The sequence below is a fragment of the Rhinopithecus roxellana genome, chromosome 1 (assembly GCF_007565055.1).
Source record: "Rhinopithecus roxellana isolate Shanxi Qingling chromosome 1, ASM756505v1, whole genome shotgun sequence".
Lineage (NCBI taxonomy): Eukaryota > Metazoa > Chordata > Mammalia > Primates > Cercopithecidae > Rhinopithecus > Rhinopithecus roxellana.
The window spans coordinates 48,905,040-48,932,395 of record NC_044549.1 but is presented as its reverse complement, the minus strand read 5'-3'; the positions used below and the strand labels follow the sequence as shown (position 1 = coordinate 48,932,395).

General features: G+C 44.8%; 1 protein-coding gene and 1 non-coding gene across 3 annotated transcripts in view; one reads left to right on the top strand and one right to left on the bottom strand.

Moving 5' to 3' along the window:
* The window catches only part of EEFSEC (eukaryotic elongation factor, selenocysteine-tRNA specific), a 256,464-nt gene extending 249,860 nt beyond the window's left edge, over positions 1-6,604 (bottom strand). For both annotated transcript variants that reach the window (XM_030942640.1, XM_030942646.1), the window contains exon 1: positions 6,229-6,604. In XM_030942640.1, coding sequence (XP_030798500.1) covers positions 6,229-6,544 — 316 coding nt within the window. In that variant the 5' untranslated portion in view covers positions 6,545-6,604. The remainder of the gene's footprint in view (positions 1-6,228) is intronic.
* Positions 6,605-19,569: 12,965 nt separating this feature from the next.
* On the top strand, positions 19,570-19,676 carry LOC115892099. Its single transcript, XR_004051988.1, has one exon. It is a non-coding gene; the product is annotated as a U6 spliceosomal RNA (small nuclear RNA).
* Positions 19,677-27,356: the final 7,680 nt, after the last annotated feature.

The window sequence follows — 27,356 nt, the reverse complement described above, 5'->3', positions numbered from 1 at the left end:
GAGACTTAAGGAGCCAGACATACCAAACAGAGGCAACAACAGGTGCAAATATCCTGAGGGAAGCAGCCGCTGGGCCCACTGGAGCAAGAGAAATGAGGCCAGTGTGACTGAAGGTCAGAAGGGGGAGCAGTCGTTGATGGGATCCTTGATGGGATTGGAGGAAAGCAGAGCCAGACCATTGTCCTATGGGCCATAAAGAGGCTGGATTTTACTCCAAGCACAATGAGAACTCACTGGAAAGTCTTGTCAAGTGTAGGGTTGACATGATCTGATGAACACTTGTAAAAGGAGAGCAATGCCCACTGTGCAGAGAATGAATCAGAGGGAGGAGAATAAGCAGGCAGGGGGCAGAACTGTAGAAGTCCAGGTGCCATAAGCCAGGATGGCCTTGGGGGCCATTTCGAGAAGGCAAAGATGCCCACGAGTTTGTGGACCATGAGGTGAACTGAAGGTATTAACTAGATCCAGGTTAGGGGTGGCAGAGTTAGGTTCCAACACCAGTCCAAGGCACTTTGCTTGGGTTTCCTCATCTGAGAAGTAAGGCTAACTAACACTCCCATCACACAAGGTGGTTGCATAGATGCAAGTTCCTGGCAACAGGCCTGGGCCAGAGCAGGCACTCAATGGGGAACACCTTCCCCTTACAAGAAAAAAATAGTTTTTTCTCAATTCCCTGAAAAGGAAGGTAGGCCTCTGATCTATTCAAGGAAGAATGGTAGCAGCCTTGGTCTCAGCATTCCATTGCACTCAGGCCACATTTTAAGAAGATAAATCTCCCTACTCCGGAGCTGAGACAAAAGATGAGCAACAATGTACACACAAAAATAAGCTCTTCTTCTACGGTTTTAGTCTAAAGAAAAAACTTGCCAAATTCTTTGGGGAATTACAATTGGTTATATAGGACCAGGCAAATGCTGAAACTTTTTGCAATATGAAGTTTCCCTATAATTGAAGCATACTTCAAAGATATTGTGCATTCAGTTCCAGACCACTGCAGCACAGTGAATATCACAATAAAGCAAATCAAATTCTTTGGTTTCCCAATATGTATAAAAGTTATGTTTACATGACATTTCGTCAATTAAGTATGCAATAGCAATATGTCTCAAAAAACAATAAACATTCCTTAATTTTAAAATACTTCATTGCTAAAAAATGCTAATGATTACTGAATCTTCAGCAAGTCATAATCTTTTTGCTGGTGGAGGGTCTTGTCTCAATGTTGATGGTTGCTGACTGATCAGGGTGGTAGCTAAAGAAGGCTGGGGTGACTGTGGCAATTTATTGAAATAAGACAATGAAGTTTGCCACAACAGTTGACTCTTCCTTTTATAAAAATTTATCTGTAGCATGTGAAGCTGTTCGATAGCATTTTACTCACAGAATTGCTCTCAAAACTAGAGTCAATCCTCTCAAATCTTGCCACTGCTTTATCAACTAAGTTTACATAATATTCTAAATCCTTTGTTGTCATTTCAACAATGTTTACAGCATCTTCACCAGTAGATTCCATCTCAAGAAACCACTTTCTTTGCTCATGCACAAGAAGCAACTCCTCATCCACTCAAGATTGATCATGAGATCTCAGCAATTCAGTCACATCCTCAGGCACCACTTCTCATTCTAACTCTCTTGCTATTTCCACCACATCTGCAGTGACTTGCTCCACTGAAGTCTTGAACCCCTCAGTCATCCATAAGGGTTGGAATCAACTTCTTCCAAATTATTGTTAATGTTGATATTTTTACCTCCTCCCATGAATCACAAATGTTCTTTATGGCATCTAGAATGACAAATCCTTTCCAGAAGGTTTTCAATTTACTTTATTCAGATCCATCAGAGGAATCACTATCTAGGGCAGTTATGGCCTTATAAAATATAGTTCTTTTTTTTTTTTTTTTTTTTTTTGAGACGGAGTCTCGCTCTGTCGCCCGGGCTGGAGTGCAGTGGTCCCATCTCAGCTCACTGCAAGCTCCGCCTCCCGGGTTTACGCCATTCTCCTGCCTCAGCCTCCCGAGTAGCTGGGACTACAGGCGCCAGCCACCTCGCCCAGCTAGCTTTTTGTATTTTTTTTAGTAGAGACGGGGTTTCACCATGTTAGCCAGGATGGTCTCGAACTCCTGACCTCGTGATCCACCCGTCTCGGCCTCCCAAAGTGCTGGGATTACAGGCTCGAGCCACCGCGCCCGGCCTAAAATATATTTCTTAAATAAGACCTGAAAGTCAAAATTACTCCTTGACCCATACACTGCAGAATGGATGTTGTGTTAGCAAGCATGATAACAAATTAATCTCTTTGTATATCTCCATCAGAGCCATTAGGTGACCAGGTGCATTATCAACAATCAGTAATATTTTGAAAGGAGTCTTTTTTCTAAGCAGTAGGTCTCAACAGTGGGCTTAAAATATTCAGGAAACCATGCTATAAACAGATGTGCTGTCATCCAGGCTGTGTTGTGCCATTTCAAGAGCACAGGCTGAGTAAATTCAGCATAATTCTTAAGGGCCCTAGGATTTTTGGAATGGTCAATGAGCAACGGCTTCAGCTGCATTAGCCCCTAACAAGAGTCAGCCAGTCCTTTGAAGCTTTGTACCCAATCATTGACTTCTCTGTAGCTATGAAAGTCCTACATACCATCTTCTCCATATAAGGCTGTTCCACCTACAGTGAAAATCTGTTTAGTACTCACTCTCATCAATGCTCTTAGCTAGATCTCCTGGATAACTTGCTGCAGGTCCTCTATCAGCACTTGTTGCTTCATCTTATACATTTATGTTCTGGAGATGGCCTCTTTCCTCAAACCTCATGAACCAACCTCTGCTAGCTTCAAATTTTTCTTCTGCAGCTTTCTTACCTCCCTCAGCCTTCACAGAATTGAAGAGTTAGGGCCTTGTTCTGGATTAGGCTTCAACTTAAGGGAATGTGATAGCTGGTTTGTTTTTCTATCCAGACCATAAAACTTTCTCTATAAGAGCAACAGAGCTGTCTTGCTTTCTTATCATCTGTGTGTTCACTACAGTAGCACTTTTAATTTCCTTCAGGAACCTTTCTTTTGCATCCAAACTTGGCTGTTTGGTGTAACAGGCCTTGCTTTCAGCCTATCTCAGCCTTCAACATTGCGTTCGTCACTAAGCTTAAATCACTTCTAACATTTTATTTAAAGTGAGAGACTTGCAACTCTTCCTTTCCCTTGAACACATAAAGGCTATTAACTGGATGAATTTTAATATTGTTGTGTCTCAGGGAATAGGGAGGCCTGAGGAAAGAGAGACAGACAGGGGAAAAGCCAGGAGGTAGAACAGTCAGAACACACACAACATTTATTAAGTTTGCTGCCTTACATAAGCATTGTTTGTCGCACTTCAAAATTACAATAGTAACATCAAAGATCACTGATCCCAGATCACCATTAACAGATGACATGTGTTTGAAATCAAGTGAAATGTCTGGTGCTTAATATTTGATGAAAAGTTTGAAATATTGTTAAGAATAACCCAAATGTGGCATAGAGACACAAAGTGAGCACATGCTGTTGGACGGGTTGCCTTGAACCTTCAATTTGTAAAAAACCACTATCTGCAAAGTACAATCAAGTGAAACACAATAACATGAGGTATGCACGTATGTTGAAAGGGGATGGGGGAACTATAGGGTAACCTGGGGAAGCATGCAAAGTACTCCAGCTTTGGAGTCAGGCAGACCTGGACTGTTTCACTAACCAGCTGCCTTCCTAAGTCCCAATTTTCTCAACTATTAAATGGTAACCACCACGCTCCTTGCAGGGTTTGCCTGGTAAGTAGCAAATACACAAGAAAACTCAAGCCAATAAATAGTTGTGTGGTTACCACTATCTTCCAGTTGAAGCAAGGTCCAGAATTAGGTTCAAAGGTCATACAGCTAAGGAAGAAAGCTAGGCTTCAAGCCCAGTTTTGTCTGACTCCAAAAGTATGTCCTTCACCATTCATCTACCCTATTTACTAGAAAACACTAAAAACTTGCCGTCTCATTTTTTAACCTCTGCCTTCCACCTCCAGTCTGGACTGGCTTAGAGTCCATGTCCTAAAATGTATTTTGATGTGACCAAACAGAATTCAGTTATAAGGGGACGGGGAGGAATGGGTAGAGAATCGTGTGCCCCTTAATATTCACCTGACCAAAACATGGATTGAGGAGAAGACTTTAGATAGTGTGACCCTGGGCAAGTCCCTTTACCTCTTCAAACTTCTATTTCCTCTACTGTAAAATGGGGAAATGATCTCAGACTGCCTGTAACATGAAACAGTTGGGAGGTAACAAAGATGAAGTACTGTACTTAATAAGTTCATCATTATAGCTGGGACCCAGAATGCCCAGTGACCAATGAGGCCATCTACCACCAAACAGAATATTGCTGGAAGGAAACACAAGGAAATGGGAACAGAAAGGTAATCAGGTACTGGGGTCAGCAGTAAGAAGTATACTTCTTTAGCTATATACCCTTTTATACCACGTGTTTATATTACTGTATCTTTTTTTCTAAAAATATGTTTAAAGCTCTATCCATATATTTAAGTGGAGTTAAATGGGCTTGGAAAAATAATCCACAAAGGTCTAATAATGATCTTTTCAGCTGGGCACAGTGGCTCACGCCTGTAATCCCAACACTTTGGGAGGCCAAGACAGGTGCATCACGAGGTCGAGATCAAGACCATCCTGGCCAATATGTTGAAACCCCATCTCTACTAAAAATGCAAAAACTAGCCGGGCATGGTGGCGCGCACCTCTAGTCCCAGCTACTCAGGAGGCTGAGGAAGGAGAATCGCTTGAACCTGGGAAGCAGAAGTTGCAGTGAGCGGAGATCGCACCACTGCACTCCAGCCTGGTAACAGAGCGAGACTCCATCTCAGAAAAAAAAAAAAAAAAAAAAAAAAAAGTAGTCTTTTCCTTTGCAGAGATGGAAGGGGTGCAGAATTTAGGACAGAGGAATGGGTAAGGGAATGTTTGCCTTATTTGTGTTCTATTTCTTCACAAGTGGCATATATTCATGTATTACATGCATAACTAAAAATTAAGGGTACCTCTTTGGAGGGCATTTTGGCAGTACCGACCACGACCAAAAACACACATGCCCCTTGCCCCAGCCAGTTAGTTCTATTACCCTACATATATACGAACATACCAAAGACTTCTGTTCTAGAATATTCACTGCAACATGGTTTGCAAATACTGGAAACAACATAAACGTCCATCATTAAAAGATTTGTTTAGAAAATGTTGGTACAGGCCGGGCGTGGTGACTCACGCCCGTAATCCCAGCACTTTGGGAGGCCATGGTGGACGGATCATGAAGTCAGGAGTTTCAGACCAGCCTGACCAACATGGTGAAACCCGTCTCTACTAAAAATACAAAAAAATTAGCTGGGCGTGGTGGCACGCACCTGTAATCCCAACTACTCGGGAGGCTGAGGCAGGAGAATCGCTTGAACCCAGGAGGCGGAGGTTGCAGTGAGCCGAAATCGTGCCACCGCACTCCATGCTGGGCGACAGAATGAGACTGTCTCAAAAAAAAAAAAAGAAAAAAAAAAAGAAAAAGAAAATGTTGGTACAAGTGTGCAATGGAATCCTATGTGAGCTTTAAAAAGAATGATGTAGTTTTATGTGTACAGATATGGGGCACTCTCCAGACACAGTGTTGAGTGAAATCGTGTCTAACAGGAAGACGGAAAGAGGGATTTATACATATACAGAGATATGCTTGTATTGACATGGAGCCTTTCTGAAATGATATACAAAAACCGGTAGCAGCGGTTGGCTCTAGGAACGGTAATCAGGAGATCAAAGGACAGGTGAATGGAGACAGCCTTTGTATGCATACCCTTTTTGTAGCTTTTGAGTTTTCTTACTTTGAGTTTTCTTTACTTGACCATGTATTATAAACACATTTGGTAGGAATTTTTTGATGTTTGTTTGTTTGCTTGTTTGTTTTTTTAAGGAAAGCACCTTGCAGCTCGGCAGTGCTGGACGGGAAAGGCTTCCATATCAGCTGGCCTTGAGTTCGAATCTCAAAGCCTCCGCTCGCTTGCTGCGGGGCCCTGAGCAAGTCACGTCCGCCTCTTGGGGCCTCAGGGGCCCCACCAATGAGGTGGGGCGATTTCCCGTCCCGGCATAGGCTCGAGCGAATTCGGACACGGAGCCCGGCCGCTCCGCCCGCGTCCCTGAGCCCGGCTCCCGCCCCGGCCCGCGCTCACCGCCGATGATGGTCCGGATGAGGGAGGCGTGCCCGGGGCAGTCGACCAGCGTGACCTGAAGCAGTGGCTCGCCGGGCTCGGGCTCGGCCTCGGGCGCTGCCTGGAACTCGGGCAAAGACGACCGCAGGCGCGCGGGCAGCGGCACCGAGAAGCACGAGAAGCCCAGGTCTAGCGTGATGCCGCGCTCGCGGCTCTGCGGCTGCTTGTCAAAGGCGGCGGTGGAGGCTGTGGTGCTTAGCGCCCGCGCCAGCGCCGTCTTGCCGCTGTCGATGTGGCCCAGCACGCCCACGTTCACGTTAACTCGCCGCCCTGCCATACTGCCGCCGCCGCAGCCGCCTCGGACACCAGCCCGGCCCACCCCTCACCTCCCTCGGTAGTCGCCGCGGTCCGGCCCGTTAAGTTGCCCCCCCGCAACCGGCGCGCCGTGCACACCCGTTCCGTCCCCGAAGCTTCCGCCCTCCCGAGGCTCACGGGCACCGCCAGGTGCTGTGCCCCGGGTGGATGGTCTAGGAACGGGGAGGTCACCGCAGGCAGGGTTGCTCTCTCACATAGCTTCTGCTGCCTGAAGCCTCCAAGAGCCCGAGATGGAGGGATCCCTCTGAGAAGTGAAGCCATTGGACTTCCTGGGTGAGTGGAGACTTGGAGAACTTTTCTGTAGCTAGCAGGAGGATTGTAAAACGCACCAATCAGTGCTCTGTAAAATGCACCAATCAGCACTCTGTAAAATGCACCAATCAGCAGGATCCTAAAAGTAGCCAATCGAAGGGAGGATTGAAAAAAGGGCACTCTGATAGGACAAAAATGGAACATGGGCGAGTACAAATAAGAGAATAAAAACTGTCCACTCCCACCAGCAGTGGCAACCCTCTAGGGTCCCCTTCCACACCATGGAAGCATTTTGCACTTCACAGTAAATCTTGCTGCTGCTCACTCTTTGGGTCCTTGCTATCCTTAAGAGCTGTAACACTCATGGCAAAGGTCCACAGCTCCATTCTTGAAGTCAGCGAGACTATGAACCCACTGGAAGAAACCAACTCCGGACACACTTCCAATCATTCATGTATTGCAGCACGCTCTTACCAAGTGCCTGGTGGGTACTGCTGGGCTACAATGCCTGCTAACATTACATTCTAGGGGGTGAGGGCTAAGTCAAACAATAAAGCCTGAACCAGACCATTTCAGAGAGCGAGAAGTCTCCTAGGGAAAATAAAAGCTGAGATAAAAAAGAGCGGGAGACGGAGGATGGACAGCTATGGGTCAGGGAAGATATCTAGAAGTTGCAGTTTGAGTTGAAACTCCAGTGTTGAAAGGAGCCAACCATGGGAAAAGACTGTTTGAAGATGCAAGAGGACAACATTTGAAGATGGCAGAGGACAACATTATCTCTAACTCAGAAATTCCCACCCCGAGAGTCTGTAGCCTGGGCATAGGAGAGGCCACAAACCTCTAAATTGAACACACAGTGAATGTGTTGTGATATGCTCTTGCTGGAGAGAGGGTCCACAACTCTCACTAGATCATAATCTAGCGTCTAGAACCACAAAAAAGGTTGTCAGCCACAGTCACCAACCAGAGGTCACAAACCTAAGTCTCTGCTCTGGCCAGGTGGTGGGTAAATCAAAAAGAGCAGTTAACAGAGTCTAAGATGACAGGGAGTGGTGGGGACCTGGGAGAACTGGAGAACCCTTTTCCTGTGCAAAGAGGGAAGCCACTGCTCAGCCTTAGCCAATGATACCAGGCAGGAATGGTAGCGCAACATTGCCTCATCCTTCCATTTTTCTAGAGAAGAGAGTGTTTCTGTAACACTGTGGCGGTGGAGCACAAAGTTCACTGAATCTTACTTTTGCCCTCTGTGATGAGCCAGGCCATGTGCTGATGTATTCACGCTTGCAGTAACTGCCTTCTTCGTTCCACCACTCTGCACTAGGAACGGAGTCCGTGTCATAGACTGAATTGTGTCCCTCTCAAATTCATATGTTGGCACCCTGACCCGCAGTGTGATGGTATTTGGAGATGGGACCTTTGGGAGGTTAGATGAGATCATGAGAGTGGGACCTTGTGATGGGATTAGTGTCCTTACAAGAAGAGAACAGAAACTTGGTTTCCATTTTCCCATCTTGCAAATAGGGAACAGTAAACATATGTCTTCCATTTTAAAAATCTAGTAGTAAAAGCAGTAAACATATTTAAAAGGGAGGGTTAGTAAATAGGTAATAAGAGCTTTAGAGGCTTTATGTACCTCTGGGAAACATTTCAACTAACAAAAGATTTTGTAGAGGGCCTGGCTTCAAATAAACCTCATTTCTTACCTCTGTTTTAAACAGAATCCTGAAATGGTAATGAAAAGAAAAAAGGTTTGGCTGGGTGTGATGGTTCATGCCTGTAATCCCAGCACTTTGGGAGGCTGAGGCAGGCAGATCACTTGAGGTCAAGAGTTTGAGACCATCCTGGCCAACATGGCGAAATTCTGTCTCTACTAAAAATACAAAAATTAGCCTGGAGTGGTGGCAGGCACCTGTAATCCCAGCTACTCAGGAGGCTGAGGCAGGAACATGGCTTAAACCTGGGGGGTGGAGGTTGCAGTGAGCCAAGATTGCACCACTACACTCCAGCCTGGGTGACAAGCAAAACTCCATCTCAAAAAAAAAAAAAAAAAAAAAGAAAGAAAGAAAGAAAGAAAGAAAGAAAAAAGTTTGTGTTTTAACCCTTTAATGTATTGGTCTCATAGACTCAATAGTGAACTTCATGCATTGACCTCTGAAGTATTGGTTGAAACTTGGGACAATGCTAAGCCTTGGGAGATGCAGTTTCTACTCTCGAGATGCCCACAGTCGAATATGAAAATGGGAGGGGGACAGTCGATATAATAATCTGGTATTTACAAGGCAGAGAAGTGCAGGTTTTGAGTGGGAGTGAGCTGTGGGCATGGGGGATGTGGTCAAGACATTTCTTAAAGGTAGTGACAGCTGATCTAAACTGGAATAAAGTGCAGAAGCAGAGGGAGCTGCCTAGCAAAAGTCAGAAGGGGTGTGATGGCATGGGGTGGGGGCACTGAACATGGCAGGGAAGGGAAGTGATAAGAATGGAATTGAAGAGGAGACTTCAAAGTTACCGTCCCAGGGCAAAACTAATCTGAATAAGACTAGAGGGTCCTTCTGAGGGGTAAGGGATTGGTGGCGGTTGACTGGAAAAGGGCTTAAAGGCATTTTCTGGGGTATGGGTATGGTCTATATCTTGACAGAGGTTTGGGTTTAGTGAATATACACCTAAGATTTGTGCACTTTACCGTATGGAAAATTTATATGAAAAGAAGAAACTATTAACAAATATTGAACTCTAGTTGACAGTACATGTACTAGAGTGTTCAGGGGAGTGTACTGGTTCTGCACTTTACTTTAAAATGCATCCGAGGCCGGGCGCGGTGGCTCAAGCCTGTAATCCCAGCACTTTGGGAGGCCAAGACAGGCGGATCACGAGGTCAGGAGATCAAGACCATCCTGGCTAACATGATGAAACCCCGTCTCTACTAAAAAATACAAAAAACTAGCTGGGGGAGGTGACGGGCGCCTGTAGTCCCAGCTACTCTGGAGGCTGAGGCAGGAGAATGGCGTAAAACCCTGGAGGCGGAGCTTGCAGTGAGCTGAGATCCGGCCACTGCACTCCAGCCTGGGCAACAGAGCCAGACTCTGTCTCGAAAAAAAAAAAAAAAAAGAAAAGCATCTGAAAACCTAGATGAACTGATGGATAGCTAAAGGGATGGCTTGATGGCATATGCATGATAAACAAATGTTATTGGCAGAATTCATGTGATGGATGTATGGGTGATCCATGTAAAATTATTTAAACATTGCTATACTTTTGAACATTTTCATAATATAATAAAATATTGGGAAAGAATGAAACAATCCTCTAAACTGAAAAAAAAAAAAAAAAGAAGTTTCTGTCCTACAATCTCTTATCCATAGTATTTCTAAAATCTAAAAAGCTCTGAAAACAGCAAGTTTTCTGGAACTTTTTGTCAGTAAACCATGACCTGAACTGAGAGGAGGCTAGCTGTAGCTATGTAACTGCTTTTCACAAGCATGCACATATTTCACAGCAGATGTTTGACTGCGATGTGCTGCCCATACTCCACTGATGGAGTCATATGGTACATAGTTTATCCTCTGTATTGCCTCTCAGAAATTGGAAAAATTCCGAATTCTGAGAAACACTTGGTCTCAGGAGCTTCAGGTAACAGGCTAGAGTCTCATAAAGATTTTTCAGTGACAAGATTTTGTGACTAATTGGATGTGCAATGGGGGAGAAGGAGGACGCTGGGACGATCTCTAAATTTCTAGCTATAGACCTTCATTTTTTCATTTTTCATTATTCAGTCTTGTGATGGTTAATACTGAGTGTCAACTTGATCAGTCTGAAGGATACAAAGTATTGATCCTGGGTGTGTCTGTGAGGGGTTGCCAAAAGAGATTAACATTTGAGTCAGTGGCCTGGGAAAGGCCAGATTAAGACCCACCCTTAATCTGGGTGGGCACAATCTAATCAGCTGCCATCGCAGCTAGAATATAAGCAGGCGGAAAATGTGAAAAGAGAGACTGACCCAGCCTCCCAGACTTCATCTTTCTCCCGTGCTGGATGCTTCCTGCTCTTGAACATCAGACTTCAAGTTCTTCAGTTTTGGAACTCGGACTGGCTCTCCTTGCTCCTCAGCCTGCAGATGGCCTATTGTGGGACCTTGTGATCATGTGAGCCAATATTTAATAAACTCCCACATATATATATGTGTGTGTGTTATAGGATTCTCCAGAGGGACAGAACTAATGGAATATGTATATATATATTCCACATGTCCATGGCTAAGAGGCACAGAGCTGCTCACTATATATATTATATATATATATTTAAAAAATAGAGAGAGAGCCACTCATTATATATATATAATATAGAGAGAGCCGCTCATTATGTATATATATAATGGAATATATATAATGGAATATATATATATATATATGTTTATATTCCAAGATGGAAGAGGACAACATTATCTCTGACTCAGAAATTCTCACCCTGAGAGTCTGTAGCCTGGGCTTAGGATATATATATATGTATGTGTGTGTATATATATACACACACATACATATATATATATATCCCATATATATTCCATTCGTTCTGTCCCTCTAGAGAATCTTGACTAATACAAATCTTCTAACAAATATTGATTGAACACCTGCTGTGTGGCAGACATGATATTTTGAAGGGATACAACTATGGATGAATAAGGCAAATAATGATGAAGTGCTTTGGGAGAAATAAGGCAGCATTGCTGAGAGTTACTGGTGCAAGGGAGGAGGATGCTCATTAAGGGAGAGGCATTTGAGCTGACAAAGATGCAGGAGAAGGGCCAGGCTGCACAGAACCTAGGGAAATTTATGAAAGAACGTGCTGCACAGAGGAAACAGCAGGCTCAGAGACAGCAGCAACCAGAGCCAGGTGGCACGTGGCGAGGTGAGGCTGAAGAGAAGAAGCTGCATGCTAAGCATATCCTGAAAATATCTTTCAGAGTATGGTTTAGCTTGGTGGTGTGGCCTTCTGAAGCATCAAAGGCAGAAGCTCTAGAAAGCTGGCCGGAGGCCAAAGCCAGACTTCCCCAGAAAACAGGATCTCACCAATGCTAAGATTGGTGTTGCAACATCACCCAAGTCTCTCTCCCTGTGAGGGCTCTGGTTGTGTGGTTGGCCCAAGGGTCTCAGAAACAGAGTCCCCCTGAGACAAACCATTGAGACTCACTCCTTCCTCCAGACAGTTACTCTGGAAGCATTTAAGGCCCCAGCCTCTTGTCCTCTTGGGCCCCAAGGAAAGTAGTCTTCATGAAAAGGCATGTTCTAGTACCAAGTATTTCTTTTCTATATTGTATGTAGTAGCCAAATATTATAAACAAAGTAAATGTCCTTAAAAAGAATAATTATGGTAAGTTTGAAATTATATCAAGACAAAGACCAGGCATAGTGGCTTACGTTTGTAATCCCAGCACTTTGAGAGGCCAAGGCGGGCAGATCATTGGAGACCAGAAGTTCGGGACCAGCCTGGCTCAACATGGCAAAACGCTGTCTCTACTAAAAACACAAAAATTAGCCAGACGTGGTGGTGCTTGCCTGTAATCCCAACTACTCGGGAGGCTGAGGCACAAGAATCACTTAAACCAGGAGGCAGAGGTTGCAGTGATCCAGGATCGCACCACTGCACTCCAGCCTAGGCGACAGAGTCTTGCTCTGTCTCAACAAAAAAAAAAAAAAAAAGAAAGAAATTATATCAGGACACAAAGCTACTGAAAATCAGAATTTAAAAGAAGAGGAGTGTATGGCAGTCTAGACTGGCCCTGAGTTGCTCATCATTGGGTAATAGGTCTTGGGGGATCATTATTCTGTCTACATTTTTGATATGTTCAAAGTTTCCCATGATAAAAAACTGTAAATAGAAAAAGAGAGATCGTGGTCTGTCTATACTGTGGAATAATGATACAGGCTTTGAAAAGAACAAAGAAGCTGTTTGTATACTACTTGGGAACAATCTCTAAGATATATTGGTAACAAAAAAAATAGGGTGCACACTAGTGTGTATAGCATGTTTGCATTTATGAAAAATGCACTCTCTCTATATATGTGCTTGTACAAGTATAGAATAGCCCTACAAGGGTACATAAGATATGGATAACAGCAGACACAAGAAGGTCCCAGGGCTCAGCCCTCCAATTTTCTCTCTATATATTTACTCCCTGATGATGTCTATGTCTCTTGGTGTTACAAGCCATTGACTCCCAAATTCAGGTTCTGTGTGTGAGCCTGCAGCTAGGAGCCTCCCCCTCCTAATTGCAGGCTCACATACACAACCTGAATGTGTAATAGGCATCTCAAACTTACATGTCAAGGTCAGAATTTCTGGTTTTACTCTCCACTCCACTCCACTCCTCCACTCCTATTACAGTGAATGAGAACCGCATCCTCCCAGCTTGTTTAAGCAGCAAACTGTGGCTCAGTTCTTGACTCCTCTCTTTCTTTCATACTCCACATCCAATTCACTGAAAAATTATGTTGGTTTTACCCTTAGAATCCAACCCCCTCTGAACATCTCTACCATCAGCACTTGATCTAAGCCATCATCTCTTACCTGGATTACCGCAACAGTAAAATTCACCCTTGTTGGTGTACGGCTCTATGAGCTTTGGCCAATGCATAAAATCGGGTAATCACCATCACAATCAAGATACAAAACAGACTCATAACCCTCAAAAAAAAAAAACAAAAAATAAAAGAAAAAAAACCCTTTGTGATCAATCCCTCCTTCTCCTTTAACCTCTGGCAGCTACTTATCTATGTTCTCTGTCTCTACAAGCTTTGCTTTTTCCAGAACATTATACAAGTGGAAGCATACAGTAGGTAACCTTTGGGGTCCAGCTTCTTTCACTTAGCATAATGCATTTGAGACTTATCCATGTTGTTGTGTGTGACTGCAGTGTGTGATCCTTTTTATCACTGTGTAGTATTACATTGTATGGATGGATCATCATTTGGTTGCCCAGTCACCTGTTGAAGGGCATTTGGGTTCCAGGTTTTGGCTATTATAAAGCTGTTCTAAAGACTCATGTACAAGTTTCTATGTGAACATAAGTTTCACTCGGGTAAACACCAAAAGTGAGATTGTTGGGTCATATGGCTAGTGGGTTTTAACTTTATAAGAAACTGCTAAACTGTTTTCCAGAGTGGCTGTATCATTTTACATTCCCGCAGCAATGTATAAGAGTTTCAATTGCTCAGCATCATCAGTTGTAGTTGGTATTGTTGAGTGTCTTGTTTTTGTTTTTGTTTTAGAGATGGGGTCTCACTCTGTTGCCCAGGCTGGAGTGCAGTGGCACAATCATAGCTCACTGCAGTCTCAAACTCCTGGGCTCAAACCGTCCTCCCATCCCAGCCTCCTGGGTAGCCCAACCAATTTTTAAAATTTTTTGTAAAGATGGAGTCTCGCTATGTTACCTAGGCTGTTTTGTTTTTAATTTTAGCTTTTCTTGCAGGATGTAGTGGCTCATGCCTATAATCGCAGCACTTTGGGAGGCCAAGGTGGGAAGATCATTTGAGCCCAGGAGTTGGAGACCAGCCTGGGAAACATAGTAGGGCTCCATCTCTACAAAAAATACAAAAATTGGCCGGGCATGGTGGCACATGACTGTGGTCTCAGCTACTCGAGAGGCTGAGGTGCGCGGATCTCCTGACTCCAGGAGGTCAAGGCTGCAGTGAGCCATGATCGTGCCACCACCCCAGCCTGGGCAACAGAGCAAAACCTTGTCTCAATAGCAATTGTAATGTTGGCCTTTCCAATAGGTGTGTTGTGGTTTCTCATCGTGGTTTTAATTTACTGAAGCTGTTCTTTTACTAGGACTCCCTGCATCTGCTCTTGTTCTCCTACAGCCTGTTCTGCTTACAGAAGCTGGAGTGAGCCTTTGTCTCTTCATCTCACTTGGAGGAAGAGCCACAGTCCTTACAGCAGCACAGTGGCAGGCAAATGGGGCCATGCACACGCACAGAGACACACACACACACGTGCGCACACACACACAGATGCACGCACACAGACACACGGACATACACATGCAGATGCAGAGACACACAGATGTATGGGCACACGTGTGCACAGCGGCAGGCAAATGAGGCCATGCACATGCACAGAGACATACATGCGTGCACACACACAGAGATGCACGCGCACACACATGCACACACACGAGACACACATGCACGCACACACATGTGCACACAGTGGCAGGCAAATGGGGCCATGCACACACATAGAGACACACAGACTGCACATGCATACACTCGTGCACACGCACAGAGATACACAGACGCACACACACACGTGTGCACAGCAGCAGGCAAATGGGACCATGCATAAGCACAGAGACACGCATGCACACATGCACATGCACACATACAGACACACGCACATGCACAGAGACAAACACACACACACATAAACACACCATGCTACCTTCCTGAACTCATCTCCTGTTTTCTTCTGGCTCCAGCCACACTAGCCCCCTTGCTGTTACTCAAAACCCCCAAGCAAGGACCAGAGCATTTTTCTCCCAAACCTCTAAACGGCTCACCCCTCACCTCCTCCAAGTTCAGCTGTCACGTCCTGCATGAGCCCTGCCCTGGACAGCCTCTCTAAAAGTACAGTCCCCTCCCTACTCCTGATCCCACTTATCCTGCTCCAGTTTTTCCTTTGCGCATATCACCTTTGAACATACGTGTATGGTTTATTTCCTTATTATGTTCATTCCTCATTATCTGTCTCCCCCTGGGTTTAGCACAGTGCATATAGGTGGTGCTCAATAAATGTTATCTCCAGGGAGGGGAACAGATTGGCTGGAGGGAAGACAGGAAGACATTTTACTTGAAATACATTGGCATTTTTTGAATTTTAACTCATGTGAAAGTATTACCTATTCAAGAAATACATTTTTCAAAATTTTAAAAAATGTCCTAAAGGTACCAGTGGGACTAAGTTTCCTTAGTTTGTATCCCCAAGGGAAGAGTTACAAATGCTTTATCACTGTCCCCTGTGGACAGACTGACTCCTCACCCCACCCCAGCCCACCCCGTCGTGCCCCTCTCTGTTTCTCTCCCTGTGCCTGGTGACCCTGAACCTGTGCAATCCTGCACACACACCGTGCTCATCCACCCCATCCCAACACTCACCCGCGGTCTACTTCCTTGGACTGGCACGCCCTCTGGAAGCTTCCTCAAACCTCTGGGGACTGGATTGGTTACCTCCATGTCATGTTCTGCACAGTCATGCTTTTTGAGGACAAATGACAGAAACTCACAGTGAAACTGACTTACGCAAAAAAGGGAACATGCTGGCCCATGATGTAGTGAAAAGCACAGACACTGCTTGTGTCCAGTCCTGTTCCCACCAGCTGGAAATTGTGGAGCCTTGGGCACATTACAAAACTGCTTTGTGCCTCAGTTTCTTCATTTGTCAAAAGGGGCATAATACTTCCTAACTCACAGGGTAGTGACGATTATATGAATTGGTATGTCTATAGCACTCAGAGCAATTCCTTGTATATTAATAAGTGCTAAATCAGTGTTTGTGAATTTAAATAAACAAACCTAGCTAAAAAGTCTGGGGGAAGAGCTTGCTTCATCCAGGGGCTCAGATGACAACATGAGGACACTGACTTTGTCTCTTTCTCTCCATTCCTCCTTCCTCTGAGTTGTCTCCATTCCCAGACAGGCTGCCCCCTCACAATGACAAAGTGGCTGTCAGCAGCACCACAAAGTCCCCAAATCAAGTCTCCTTGGCCCTGATGAAGTCATGTGCCCCTGCACCAAGAGAGAAATCCAGTGCTCTGCCTAGCCAGGTGTGGGTCATAAGCCCACCCCAAGAACGGGGGTAAGGAGGAACCAGGGGATCCCCTACAGGAAATGGAGAGCTATTCCCAGCAAAATGCAGGTTGCTTCACGCCTCCTATAGTGTACTTTGTTTCTGTCCTACCATCCCTCCCACTAAGCCAAGTTCCCTTTATACCAGGCAGGTACTCCAGAGCTCTTCCCCTTCCTGGTAGCTGAGCATGCCTAGAGAGCAAGGGCCTCACCTTGCACATCTTTGATAGCCCTGGGCCTGGCACACGCAAAGCCCCACAACTGCTTCTTGAATGCACTCACCCCCAAACCTCTAGCCCATGAAGACATCCTCCTCTGCAAAAGACTCCCTGGGCCCCCTACAGTTCCACAGGCTGGACACAGTCCCTGGGAAAATTAGTGATGGGAAACAGCCTGCAGAACTGCGATTATTTGGGATTTGTTCTTCATGTTAATGCGATGCTGGTTCCTTCTGTTTCTTTAATGCCATTTTGTACTAAGGTAGTTCAAAGTTCTTTACAAACAGCTAGTAATTAATTCAACTTCATTAAGGCCAATTAATCCAGGATTAATTATAAATTTGCCCAGAGGAAGTTATTATACTTTGCTCTTTGATTTGAGTTTTGGCTTTAAAGAGTCTTTCAGGAGTGAAATGGAAATTTCCCTTTTCTCTGAGGGTATCTACCTTGCCAGTAATTGTGTTAACCATGTGCCTTCCTCAGTAGGTCCCATGCCAACCTCTAAGGAGGCTGCCACCCAGGTCAGCTGAGCTACATAACATTCCAGCATTAATCAGATCTGCCAATGCCACATTTAGCCGGGGGTCAAGGAAGCCTGATATAGTGGCAAGAACTCCTCCACGCGGGTTCAAATCATGGCTGGACCTCATGTGTGACTTCACCATCTCTTCCACCTGCAAAATGGGCATCACAGTGTTTCACAAGATCATTGTGGTTGGTAGTGGTCAGCACCTACTCCCTCTTCTTTTGTAAGACCTCCTTAATTCTCCTTGGAAACTTCTCCCCTCCTTTCTTCCAGGTCACTAGGGGGCTGACCCCAATCTCAGTTCTAGGGATGAACCTGAGACTTAGTACTAACCAAGCAGCATGGTCCATCCTGCTGGCTGCAGTGACTGGATTGTTAGTGAGCCTAACAACCCAAGTTGGCCTAGTCACAGCCAACCCCGGCATATTTCCCAGGGCAAGCAATACAAAAGTGTACTCTTTGCCACTGGACTGAAATCTGGAGCATGCAGGCCTGGGCTATGATGGGATCTCAGGAGAGGAGCCAGGCCATGGCAGAATAGTGGTCTCCCAAAGATGTTCACATCCTGCAGCCAGTGAATATGTTACCTTCCATGGCCAAAGGGACTTCACAGATGTGATTAAGATAAGGGTCTTGGCAGGGCACTGTGGCTCACGCCTGTAATCCCAGCACTTTGGGAGGCTGAGAAGGGCGAATCACAAGGTCAGGAGTTCGAGACCAGCCTGACCAACATAGTGAAACCCTGTCTGTACTAAAAATACAAAAATTAGACAGGCATGGTGGCACATGCCTGTAGCTCCAGCTACTCGACAGGCTAAGGCAAGAGAATTGCTTGAACCCAGGAAGCAGAGGTTGTGGTGAGCCACGATTGTGCCACTGAACTCCAGCCTGGGCAACAGAGCGAGACTCTGTCTCAAAAAAAAAAAAAAAAAATCGATAAGGGTCTTGAGATGAGGAGATGATTCTGGAGTATCAGGGTGAGCCTGGTGTTATCATGAAGAGACCTTATAAGAGGCAGGAAGGTCTGGGCGCTGTGGCTCATGCCTGTCATCCCAGAACTTTGGGAGGCTGAGGCTGAGGTGGGTGGATCACCTGAGGCCAGGAGTTCAAGACCAGCCTGGCCAACATGGTAAAACCTCGTCTCTAATAAAAATACAAAAATTAGCTGAGTGTGGTGGCATGTGCCTATAATGCCAGATACTACTCAGGAGGCTGATGTGAGATAATTGCTTAAACCCGGCAGGTGGAGCTTGCAGTGAGCCAAGATCGCCCCTCTATACTCCAGCCTGGGCGACAGAGTGAGACTCCATCTCAAAAAAAAAAAAAAAAAAAAAAAAGGAGAGAGGCAGGAGGGTCAGAGGTAGAAAGATGACATCATAAGAAAGACTCAACTGGCCATTCCATTTTTGGCTTTGAAGGTGGAAAGGGGACTTGAGTCCAGGCATGTGGGCAGCCTGAGGAAAACGAGAAAATGGATTCTCCCCCGGAATCCCCGGAAAGGAATGTGGCCCTAACAACACGTTCATTTTAGCCCAGCGAGACCCACTTTGGACTTCTGGCCTCCAAAACTGTAAGATTATTGATTTGTGTTGTTTTAAGCCACTAAATCTGTTGTGGCAGCAATAGGAAACCAATACAAACATTTAACTGGAGTGTCAAATCTATGTTTGTATTTATTGATTAAATGGATGGCTCCTCCTAATTCCACCCCACCTCATCAGAGCTCTGCAGGGTCTTTACCAGGCTTATTCCACATCCTAGACCCAGGACCACAATTTGACAGTTAAGACCTTCACCAGAAGAGACCTCAATGCCTGCCCTCTTGTCAGACTGGCTGCATTCATCCAGGCTACCCTGATTGACCTCTGACCCCACTACCATGTGCTCTAGACAGGGCCCATGGGAGACCCAGGCTGCCCACGTTCCCAGGCAGACTCTGGGAGTCAGCGGATGTGGCCAGGTTTACCCGTTGCAGTGGGACGTGCCTGCTGAAACAGAAACACTGCTGCCAGCAGAGGACTTTATGCTGGGAGGCATGGGCTCTGCCCTTGCTAACCTGACCTCTGTCCCCAGCCCAGCTTCCTATCTCTAGGTTCCAAAGCAGTTCCTGTGAGTGCCCAAGGGTACTGTTTCTATTTAAAAAGTATGGCAAGTACTCTCTTCAGCAGCACATATACTAAAATTGGAATGAGACAGAAGCAGTTAGCATGGCCCCTGGGCAAGGATGACACACAAAACAAAAATTAATTAAAAACATAATCATGAAGGGGGAAAAGCATGACAAAATCTACTGCTAAGGACAGGACACACAGAGAGAAGGCAACTATTAAGAAAAGAAAGTCAGGCATGGGGGCTCATGCCTATAATCCCAGCACTTTGGGAGGCCGAGGTGGGTGGATTGCCTAAGGTCAGGAGTTCGAGACCAGCCTGACCAATATGGTGAAACCCTGACTCTACTAAAAATAAAAAATTAGCTGGGCGTCGTGGTGGGTACCTGTAATCCCAGCTACTCAGGAGGCTGAGGCAGGAGAATCGCCTGATCTGGGGAGGCAGAGGTTGCCGTGAGCCTAGATCATGCCACTACACTTCAGTCTGGGTGACAGAGCAGACTCCGTCTCAAAAAAAAAAAAAAAAAAAAAAAAAAAAAAAACGTAAAGAAAAGAAAAAAGTCCATGTCTTCACACTCGAAGGTGCTGACACCATGTGTTATGCCCCTCCCAGTGCTAGAGTCCCTTGTTAAGATCTCATTTAATTATCTTAATAATCCTGTGAATGTTGTCATCACCGTTTTACAGATGGCAGAGGGAAATGAGAGGTAACTTGCTCAGAAAAAGCAGGATTTGAACCTGGGTCATTTTGTGAGGTAAGGGCTACCAGGCCACCTGGAGCATCAGGACAGACCCCTCTGTTCCCAGCTGAACCTTGGTTTATGTCAGCTTTCCCCAACCTCGGTGATATGAAAAACCATCTTCAGAATTTCTGTGCTATCTAGGGAACACCTATGACTTAATTATCATTTTTCTTTCAATTGACCTGCTTTTTTTACTTAGTGAAGTATTTCCCCAAACATAGAAAACTATTATCGCTTGCCAGAAATAGTCAGAAACTACAAAAATAAATACAATAAAAACAACAGTAGCCTTTCCAAAGAATCTTTAATAAAAAGGAAGTCTAGCAAGTACAGTCACGTGTCTCTTAATGCCAGGGATACTTTTTAAGAAATTTGTCTTTAAGTGATTTTGTCATTGCATGAACATCATAGAGTATACTTACACAAACCTAGATGGTATATATACTAGTACATGTACATTTTTTAAATCTGGAAAACTAAGTGTCCCATCATCTTTACTGAATATTGAATATCAATCATTTCCCCTACTTGATCTGAAATGCCAATATCAAGTTCCATATATCAGGTTTTATATATGCTCCATGATAATCTTATGGGACCACTGTCTTATATGTGTCCTGTCATTGACCAAAATGTTGTTATGGGATACATGAAGGTATGAGGAAGGAATTAAAAGCACACTCCAGCACACTAAAACTTACTAAAAGAAAACTAAAAAGGCAATAGTGTTCTCACTACATAAATCGATGTTAGTTACTTTTATGACTTTGTACCACCTATAAGGTGTCAGCAAAATCATCTGTATCCCCTTTGGCCCCAGAAGTCAGCCTAGGTCTGAAATAATAAGCATGCCCATTAGCTTACCAATAATTAGAAAGGTGGATAAGTCCAAATGCTGCTGAGGACGTGGGAGCAGTTGCAGGCAGTGTGCCTATAATCTAAAAGCCAGCAGCCCCAACCCTGAGTAAGCTTTGTTCTCAGGTCTATTAGCAGACAAGGATGAGGATGTTCATTGCAACTCTGTTGTAATTGTGGAGAGTTAGAGGCAGTGGAAGGCCTAACACTGGGAGGAGAATAAGATGCGGTGGATGCTTAGGGTGGGACTTGGACAACAGCAGGGATTGCCAATCTGGTGGGAAGCAATGAGAAATGGAGAGATTGTACACACACACACACACACACACACACAAAACATACACATACATCACACCCTCGGTTTTGGGTGAAAAATGTAAGAAACAGAATGAGATCTGTAGTACAAGGTCATGTATGTACTTGTTTATATAAATGAATGCCACTTATTTACCAGGGATAGAAAGCCACCCAGGACCTGGACCAAATGCATTAGAGTGGGCACCTCCATGGGGAAATGAAATCAGAGTGGAGATTAGGGAGAGGGGCAATATTTAAAAAAAATAAATCAAGAGAGCTTACCGGCTGGGCATAGTGGCTCAGGCCTGTAATCCCAACACTTTGGGAGGCCGAGGCGGGTAGATTACTTGAGGTCAGGAGTTCGAGACCAGCCTGGTCAACATGGTAAAACCCCATCTCTACTAAAAATACAAAAAAATTAGCCCGGTGTGGTGGTGTGTGCCCATAATCCCAGTTACTCTGGAGGCTGAGGCAGGAGAATTGCTTGAACCCAGGAGGCAGAAGTTGCAGTGAGCCGAGATCACGCCACTGTACTATAGCCTGCGTGACAGAGCGAGACTCCTTCTCAAAAAAAAAAAAAAAAAAAAAAAAAAAAAGAGCTTACCACTGGCCCACTTACCCAAAATGATAGTGACTCATGAAACTGAACGGAAGATGAACTCAATTCTCTGCATCTGAGATCCGGAAGAAAGAGAAAAATAAAATAGACATAGGCAAGGACCTATGAATGGGGTGATGTGGCTGCAGTGCAGGGTGTCAAAGGGGTGGGAGATGAGGCTGGAGTGATAGAGAGCCAGGCCATCCCCAGTGCTGGGTTGAGAATTTGCACTCTCTTCTGAAAGCACAGGGAGTTGTTGAAAGTTGCTAAGCAGGGGAATGATCTAGTGGGGTGGTCTTTCTGGTGGCCAGGAGGGAGGAGGGTAAGAGAAGGGGTGGAGCCTCCAAGTGAGTAGACCATTTACTCATTGAACAAATATTTTCTGAGCATTTTATATGTGCCCGACACAGGCCTGGAAACTGGGGGTTCCGCAGTGAAAAGAACAAACAAGAATCCCTACCTTGGTACACACCCAGTTATGGTAGGGAAGGCAGGCAATAAACAAATAAGCAATAGATGTATAGTGTATGTTATGTGGTGATGAATGCTGTGGGAACAACTAAGATGGGGGAAGGGGAAAAGCTGGTTTGGGTAAGCAGGAAGTTTCAATTGCAAATGTGGCCAGGGAAGGTCTCCCCTGGAGAGAATCCTGAAGAAAGTGAGGAGTGATTATATAATAATTACCGGGGGAGAAATGCTGAGGCCTGATCAAGGGATAGGGCGCCAAGTCACTGACTAGAGCACCGGGCCCTGTAGGTTTCAAAATGTTCTAGAATCACATGGGAAGGTGGTGCCACCTAGGTTTCCACACATGACTCCACATTGAATCTGCAAAATGTCAGTTGCTCTTGTTACAGCATCTAGCCCCCTCAGGTGGGAATTTTAAAATCACTCCTTGCCAGCAACAACTATTCTTTTTATTTTGTTTTGTTTTGCGTTATGAGACAGGGTCTTGCTCTGTCACCCAGGCTGGAGTGCAGCGGCATGATCATGGCTCACCGTAGCCTCCACCTCCTGCGCTCAAGCCAGCTTCCCATCTCAGCTTCCTCAACAGCTGAGACCACAGGTGCATACCACCACACCTGCCTCATTAAGAAAAAAAAAAATTGTAGAGACGGGGTATCACCCTATTGCCCAGACTGGAAACCAACTATTCTTGTTACCTCTTTAGAGAGCTCTTTGAGGTTATTTTGTTGGAAGTAGCCTCCCATCCCCACTCTCCTCTGTCACAGCATCCTGCTGTGGAGTCTTCCGGTGTCACCAGTTGGAACAACCTGCTTAGTTGCTTACATGTTAATAAACCCTCTCCCTCACTTAAAGGTTAGCTCTGTGAGGGCTGTTGCTTCCTGCTGTATCCTCGAGGCCTAGAGGAGTGTCCAGCTCATAGAAAGCACTTCATAAACATTTTTGAATGAATGGACAAATGTGTCTATAGCTCAGGCATTGGGTCCAGGTAGAAGTTATGTGTGTGTTTGGGATTCCCTGATGAGGGGTGGTAGCTGAAAGCAGGGGCCGGGAGGTGCATGGGCTCGGGGAAAGTACCTAGAATGAAAAATGAAGTGAGCCGAAGTCAGAATGTGGGGAAATGCTGAATGGTCAAGGGTGAGCCACAGGAAACATTAGTGAGAGAGCTGGAGAAGCCACAATCAGGGACCAGGCGCACCCCCGAAGCCAGGGAGCAGCCTTTGCCAGTGGCCTCCTCATTCTCCACTCTTCTTTCTTCCTTTCTGACAGAGCTCCATTTAGATTTTGGGAAGAGGTGTGCTCAGGTAAAAGCCTTTTCACACTCCCATCCTGCTTTGCCATTAGCGAGGGGTGTGTGACCCAGTTCTGGACAGTGAGATGTAAGTGGGCACCACTGGTTGGGTTTCCTAGAAAGCCCCGTAGAGGGGACAGTCTTTGCTGGCCAGGATCTTCAGCATTTAGCCAATGGCTCTTTCTCTGTCCTTATTTTTCCTGCCTGGGATGTGGAAGTGAAGCGTGGAGATGCAGCAGCCATCCTTGAATCACAAGAACCAAAGCTGTATGCTATGGGTGAGGGAGCATGAGACACAATCCCCTACTTGCTGAAGCTACTATGTGTCTTGTTTTTTGTTACTTGAAGTCAAAAGCCTTCCTAATTGACACCGTAAGTGAGTTGAGAGTTTCCAGATAGGTTTGGTGGTCAGTGGTGTTAAATGTTGCACAGAAATCCTATAAGCTTGGAAGATGTCTGGAGAATTTGGCTCTTGAGAATTCAATTTTACCTTTTTTAAAAAAAAAATTTCTGGTAAAATATATATAAAATCTTTTAAGCGATGGTTAAGTGTACAATTCAGTGGTATTAAGTACATCCAAGATATTGTGAAACCATCATCACTATCTATTTCCATAACTTTTTTATTATCTCAAAAACAAAATCTGTACTTATTGATAATAACTTATCACCTCTCCCAACTCCTGTTAACCTCTATTCTACTTTCTGTCTCTATGAATTTGCCTATTACAGGTATTTCATATAAGTAGAATCATACATATTTGTTTATACCTATGTGTCCTTTTGTGTCTGGCTTATTTCACTTATCATAATGTTTTCAATGTTCATCCGTATTGTAACATGTGCCAAAAGAACTTCATCCTCTTTTTTTTTTTTTTTTTTGAGACGGAGTCTTGCTCTGTCGGCCAGGCTGGAGTGCAGTGATGCAATCTCAGCTCACTGCAACCTTTGCCCCCCCAGATTCAAGCAATTCTCCTGCCTCAGCCTCCCGAGTAGCAGACATATAGTTGTTCATAGTATTTTTAGTAGAGACAGGGTTTCCCCATGCTGGTAAGGCTGGTCTCGAACTCCTGACCTTGTGATCCACTCACTTTGGCCTCCCAAAGTGCTGGGATTACAGGCGTGAGCCACCGTGCCTGGCCTAATGATGTCATCCTTGTTATGGATGAATAATATTCCATTGCATGTGTAGTTCACATTTTGTTTGTCATTCATCCACTGATGAACACGTGGGTTGTTTCCACCCTTTGGGAATTGTGAATATTGCTGATATGAACATGGGTACAGAAGAATCCGTTTGAGTCCCTATTTTCAATTCTATTAAACATTGAATTAGGAGAGGAATTGTTGGGTCATATGGTAAATCTACGATTAACTTTTTGAGGTATCAAGACATTTTCCACAGCAGCTGCACCATTTTACATTCCCACCAGCACTGCACAAGGGTTCCAATTTCCCCATATCCTTACCAACACTTGTTGTTTTACATTTTTAAATTATAGCCATCTTGGGGGGTATGAAATAGTATCTCACTGTGGTTAGTATTTTCATTTCCCTGATAACTAATGATGTTAAACATCGTTTCATGTGTTTATTAGCCATTTGTGTGTCTTCTCTGGAAAATTGTCTATCACGTCCTTTATCCATTTTTTAATTGGATTGTTTGTTTTTTTGTTTTGAGTTGTGGGAGTTCTTTATATATTCTAAATATTAAACCCTCATGGGATATATGATTTGCAAATATTTTCTCCCATTCTGTGAGTTGTCTTTTTAATCTTTTTTTTTTTTTTTTTTTTTTTTGAGATGGAGTCTCGCTCTGCTGCCCAGGCTGGAGTGCAGTGGCCGGATCTCAGCTCACTGCAAGCTCCGCCTCCCGGGTTCACGCCATTCTCCTGCCTCAGCCTCCCGAGTAGCTGGGACTACAGGCGCCCGCCAGGTCGCCCGGCTAGTTTTTTGTATTTTTAGTAGAGACGGGGTTTCACCATGTTAGCCAGGATGGTCTCGATCTCCTGACCTCGTGATCCGCCCGTCTCGGCCTCCCGAAGTGCTGGGATTACAGGCTTGAGCCACCGCGCCCGGCCACTTGTATCAAGTTTTGAAATCACAAATGATGTATATCCCACCTTTGTTCTTTTTCAGGATTATTTTGGCTATTTGGGGTTCCTTGAAATTTCATATGAATTTTAGGATGAGTTTTTCTGTTTTTGCAGAAACACGCCATTTGGATTCCAGTAGAAATGTGTTGGTTCTGCAGACCACTTTGGATAGTATTGTCATCTTAACAATATTAAGTCTTCTAATCTATGAATCCAGAATGTCTATTTATTTAAGCCTTCTGTAAATTCCTTCAACAGTGATTTGCTTCCACCTCCTTTGATGTACAAGTGTTGCACCTCCTTAGTTAAATTTATTCCTATTTTATTCTTTTTGATACTGTTGTAAATGGAATTTTTTAAATTTCTTTTTTTAGTGTTGTTTTTTGCTAGTGCATAGAAATACAATTGATTTTTATGTCAATTTTGCATCCTGCAACTTTGCTCAGTTTGTTTATTAGTTCTAAAAGGGTTTTTTGTTGTTGTTTGTTTTAGAGACAAGAGTATCACCCTCTCGCCTAGGCTGGAGTGCAGTTGCACAATCATAGCTCACTGCAGCTTTGAACTCCTGGGCTCAGGTGATTCTCCTGCCTTGGCCTCCCAAAGCTCTGAGACTGCAGATGAGAACCACTGCTCTTGGCCTCTAACAGTGTTTTTTGGATGGATTCTTTAGGATTTTCTACATATAGGATTACTGCCATTTAAGACAGAAGTAGTTTTACCTCTTCCTTTTCAATTTGGATGCCCTTTAATTCATTTTCTTGCCTAATTGCTCTGTGTAGAACTTCCAGTACCATGTTGAGTAGAAGTGGCAAAAGTGGACATCCTTGCTTGTTCTTGATAGGGGGAAATTTTAGTTTTGCTTGTTTGTGTTTTGTTGTTGTTGTTGTTGTTTTGTTTTTAGCAGAGGTTTACTAGGCAGAAGAGAAGAAAAAGAAAAACAGGCCGGGCGCGGTGGCTCGCGCCTGTAATCCCAGCACTTTGGGAAGCCGAGGCAGGCGGATCACGAGGTCAGGAGATCAAGACCTTCCTAGCTAACACAATGAAACCCCATCTCTACTAAAGATACAAAAAATTAGCGGGGCGTAGTGGCGGGCGCCTGCAGTCCCAGCTACTAGGAAGGCTGAGGCAGGAGAATGGCGTGAACCCGGGAGGCGGAGCTTGCAGTGAGCCGAGATGGCGCCACTGCACTCCAGCCTGCGCGACAGAGCGAGACTCCGTCTCAAACAAACAAAAAAAACAGAGAAAGAGCTCACTCTACAGAGAGGGGTCTCCAAGTGGAAAGAACCGGTGGGTCGTGGATGCACAGGATTTTATAGTCAGGTTTGAGGAGGCATGCCTGATTTATATGCGGAACTGTCATACACAAAGAGGATAAGAGATATGGCGGTCGCAGACAGGAAAGGAAGAAATTACCGTAGGAAAGTTGGAGACCCCGTTGCCAACACTTCATGGTGTTCAGAGGCCAGGGGTCAGTCCAAAAGCCTTT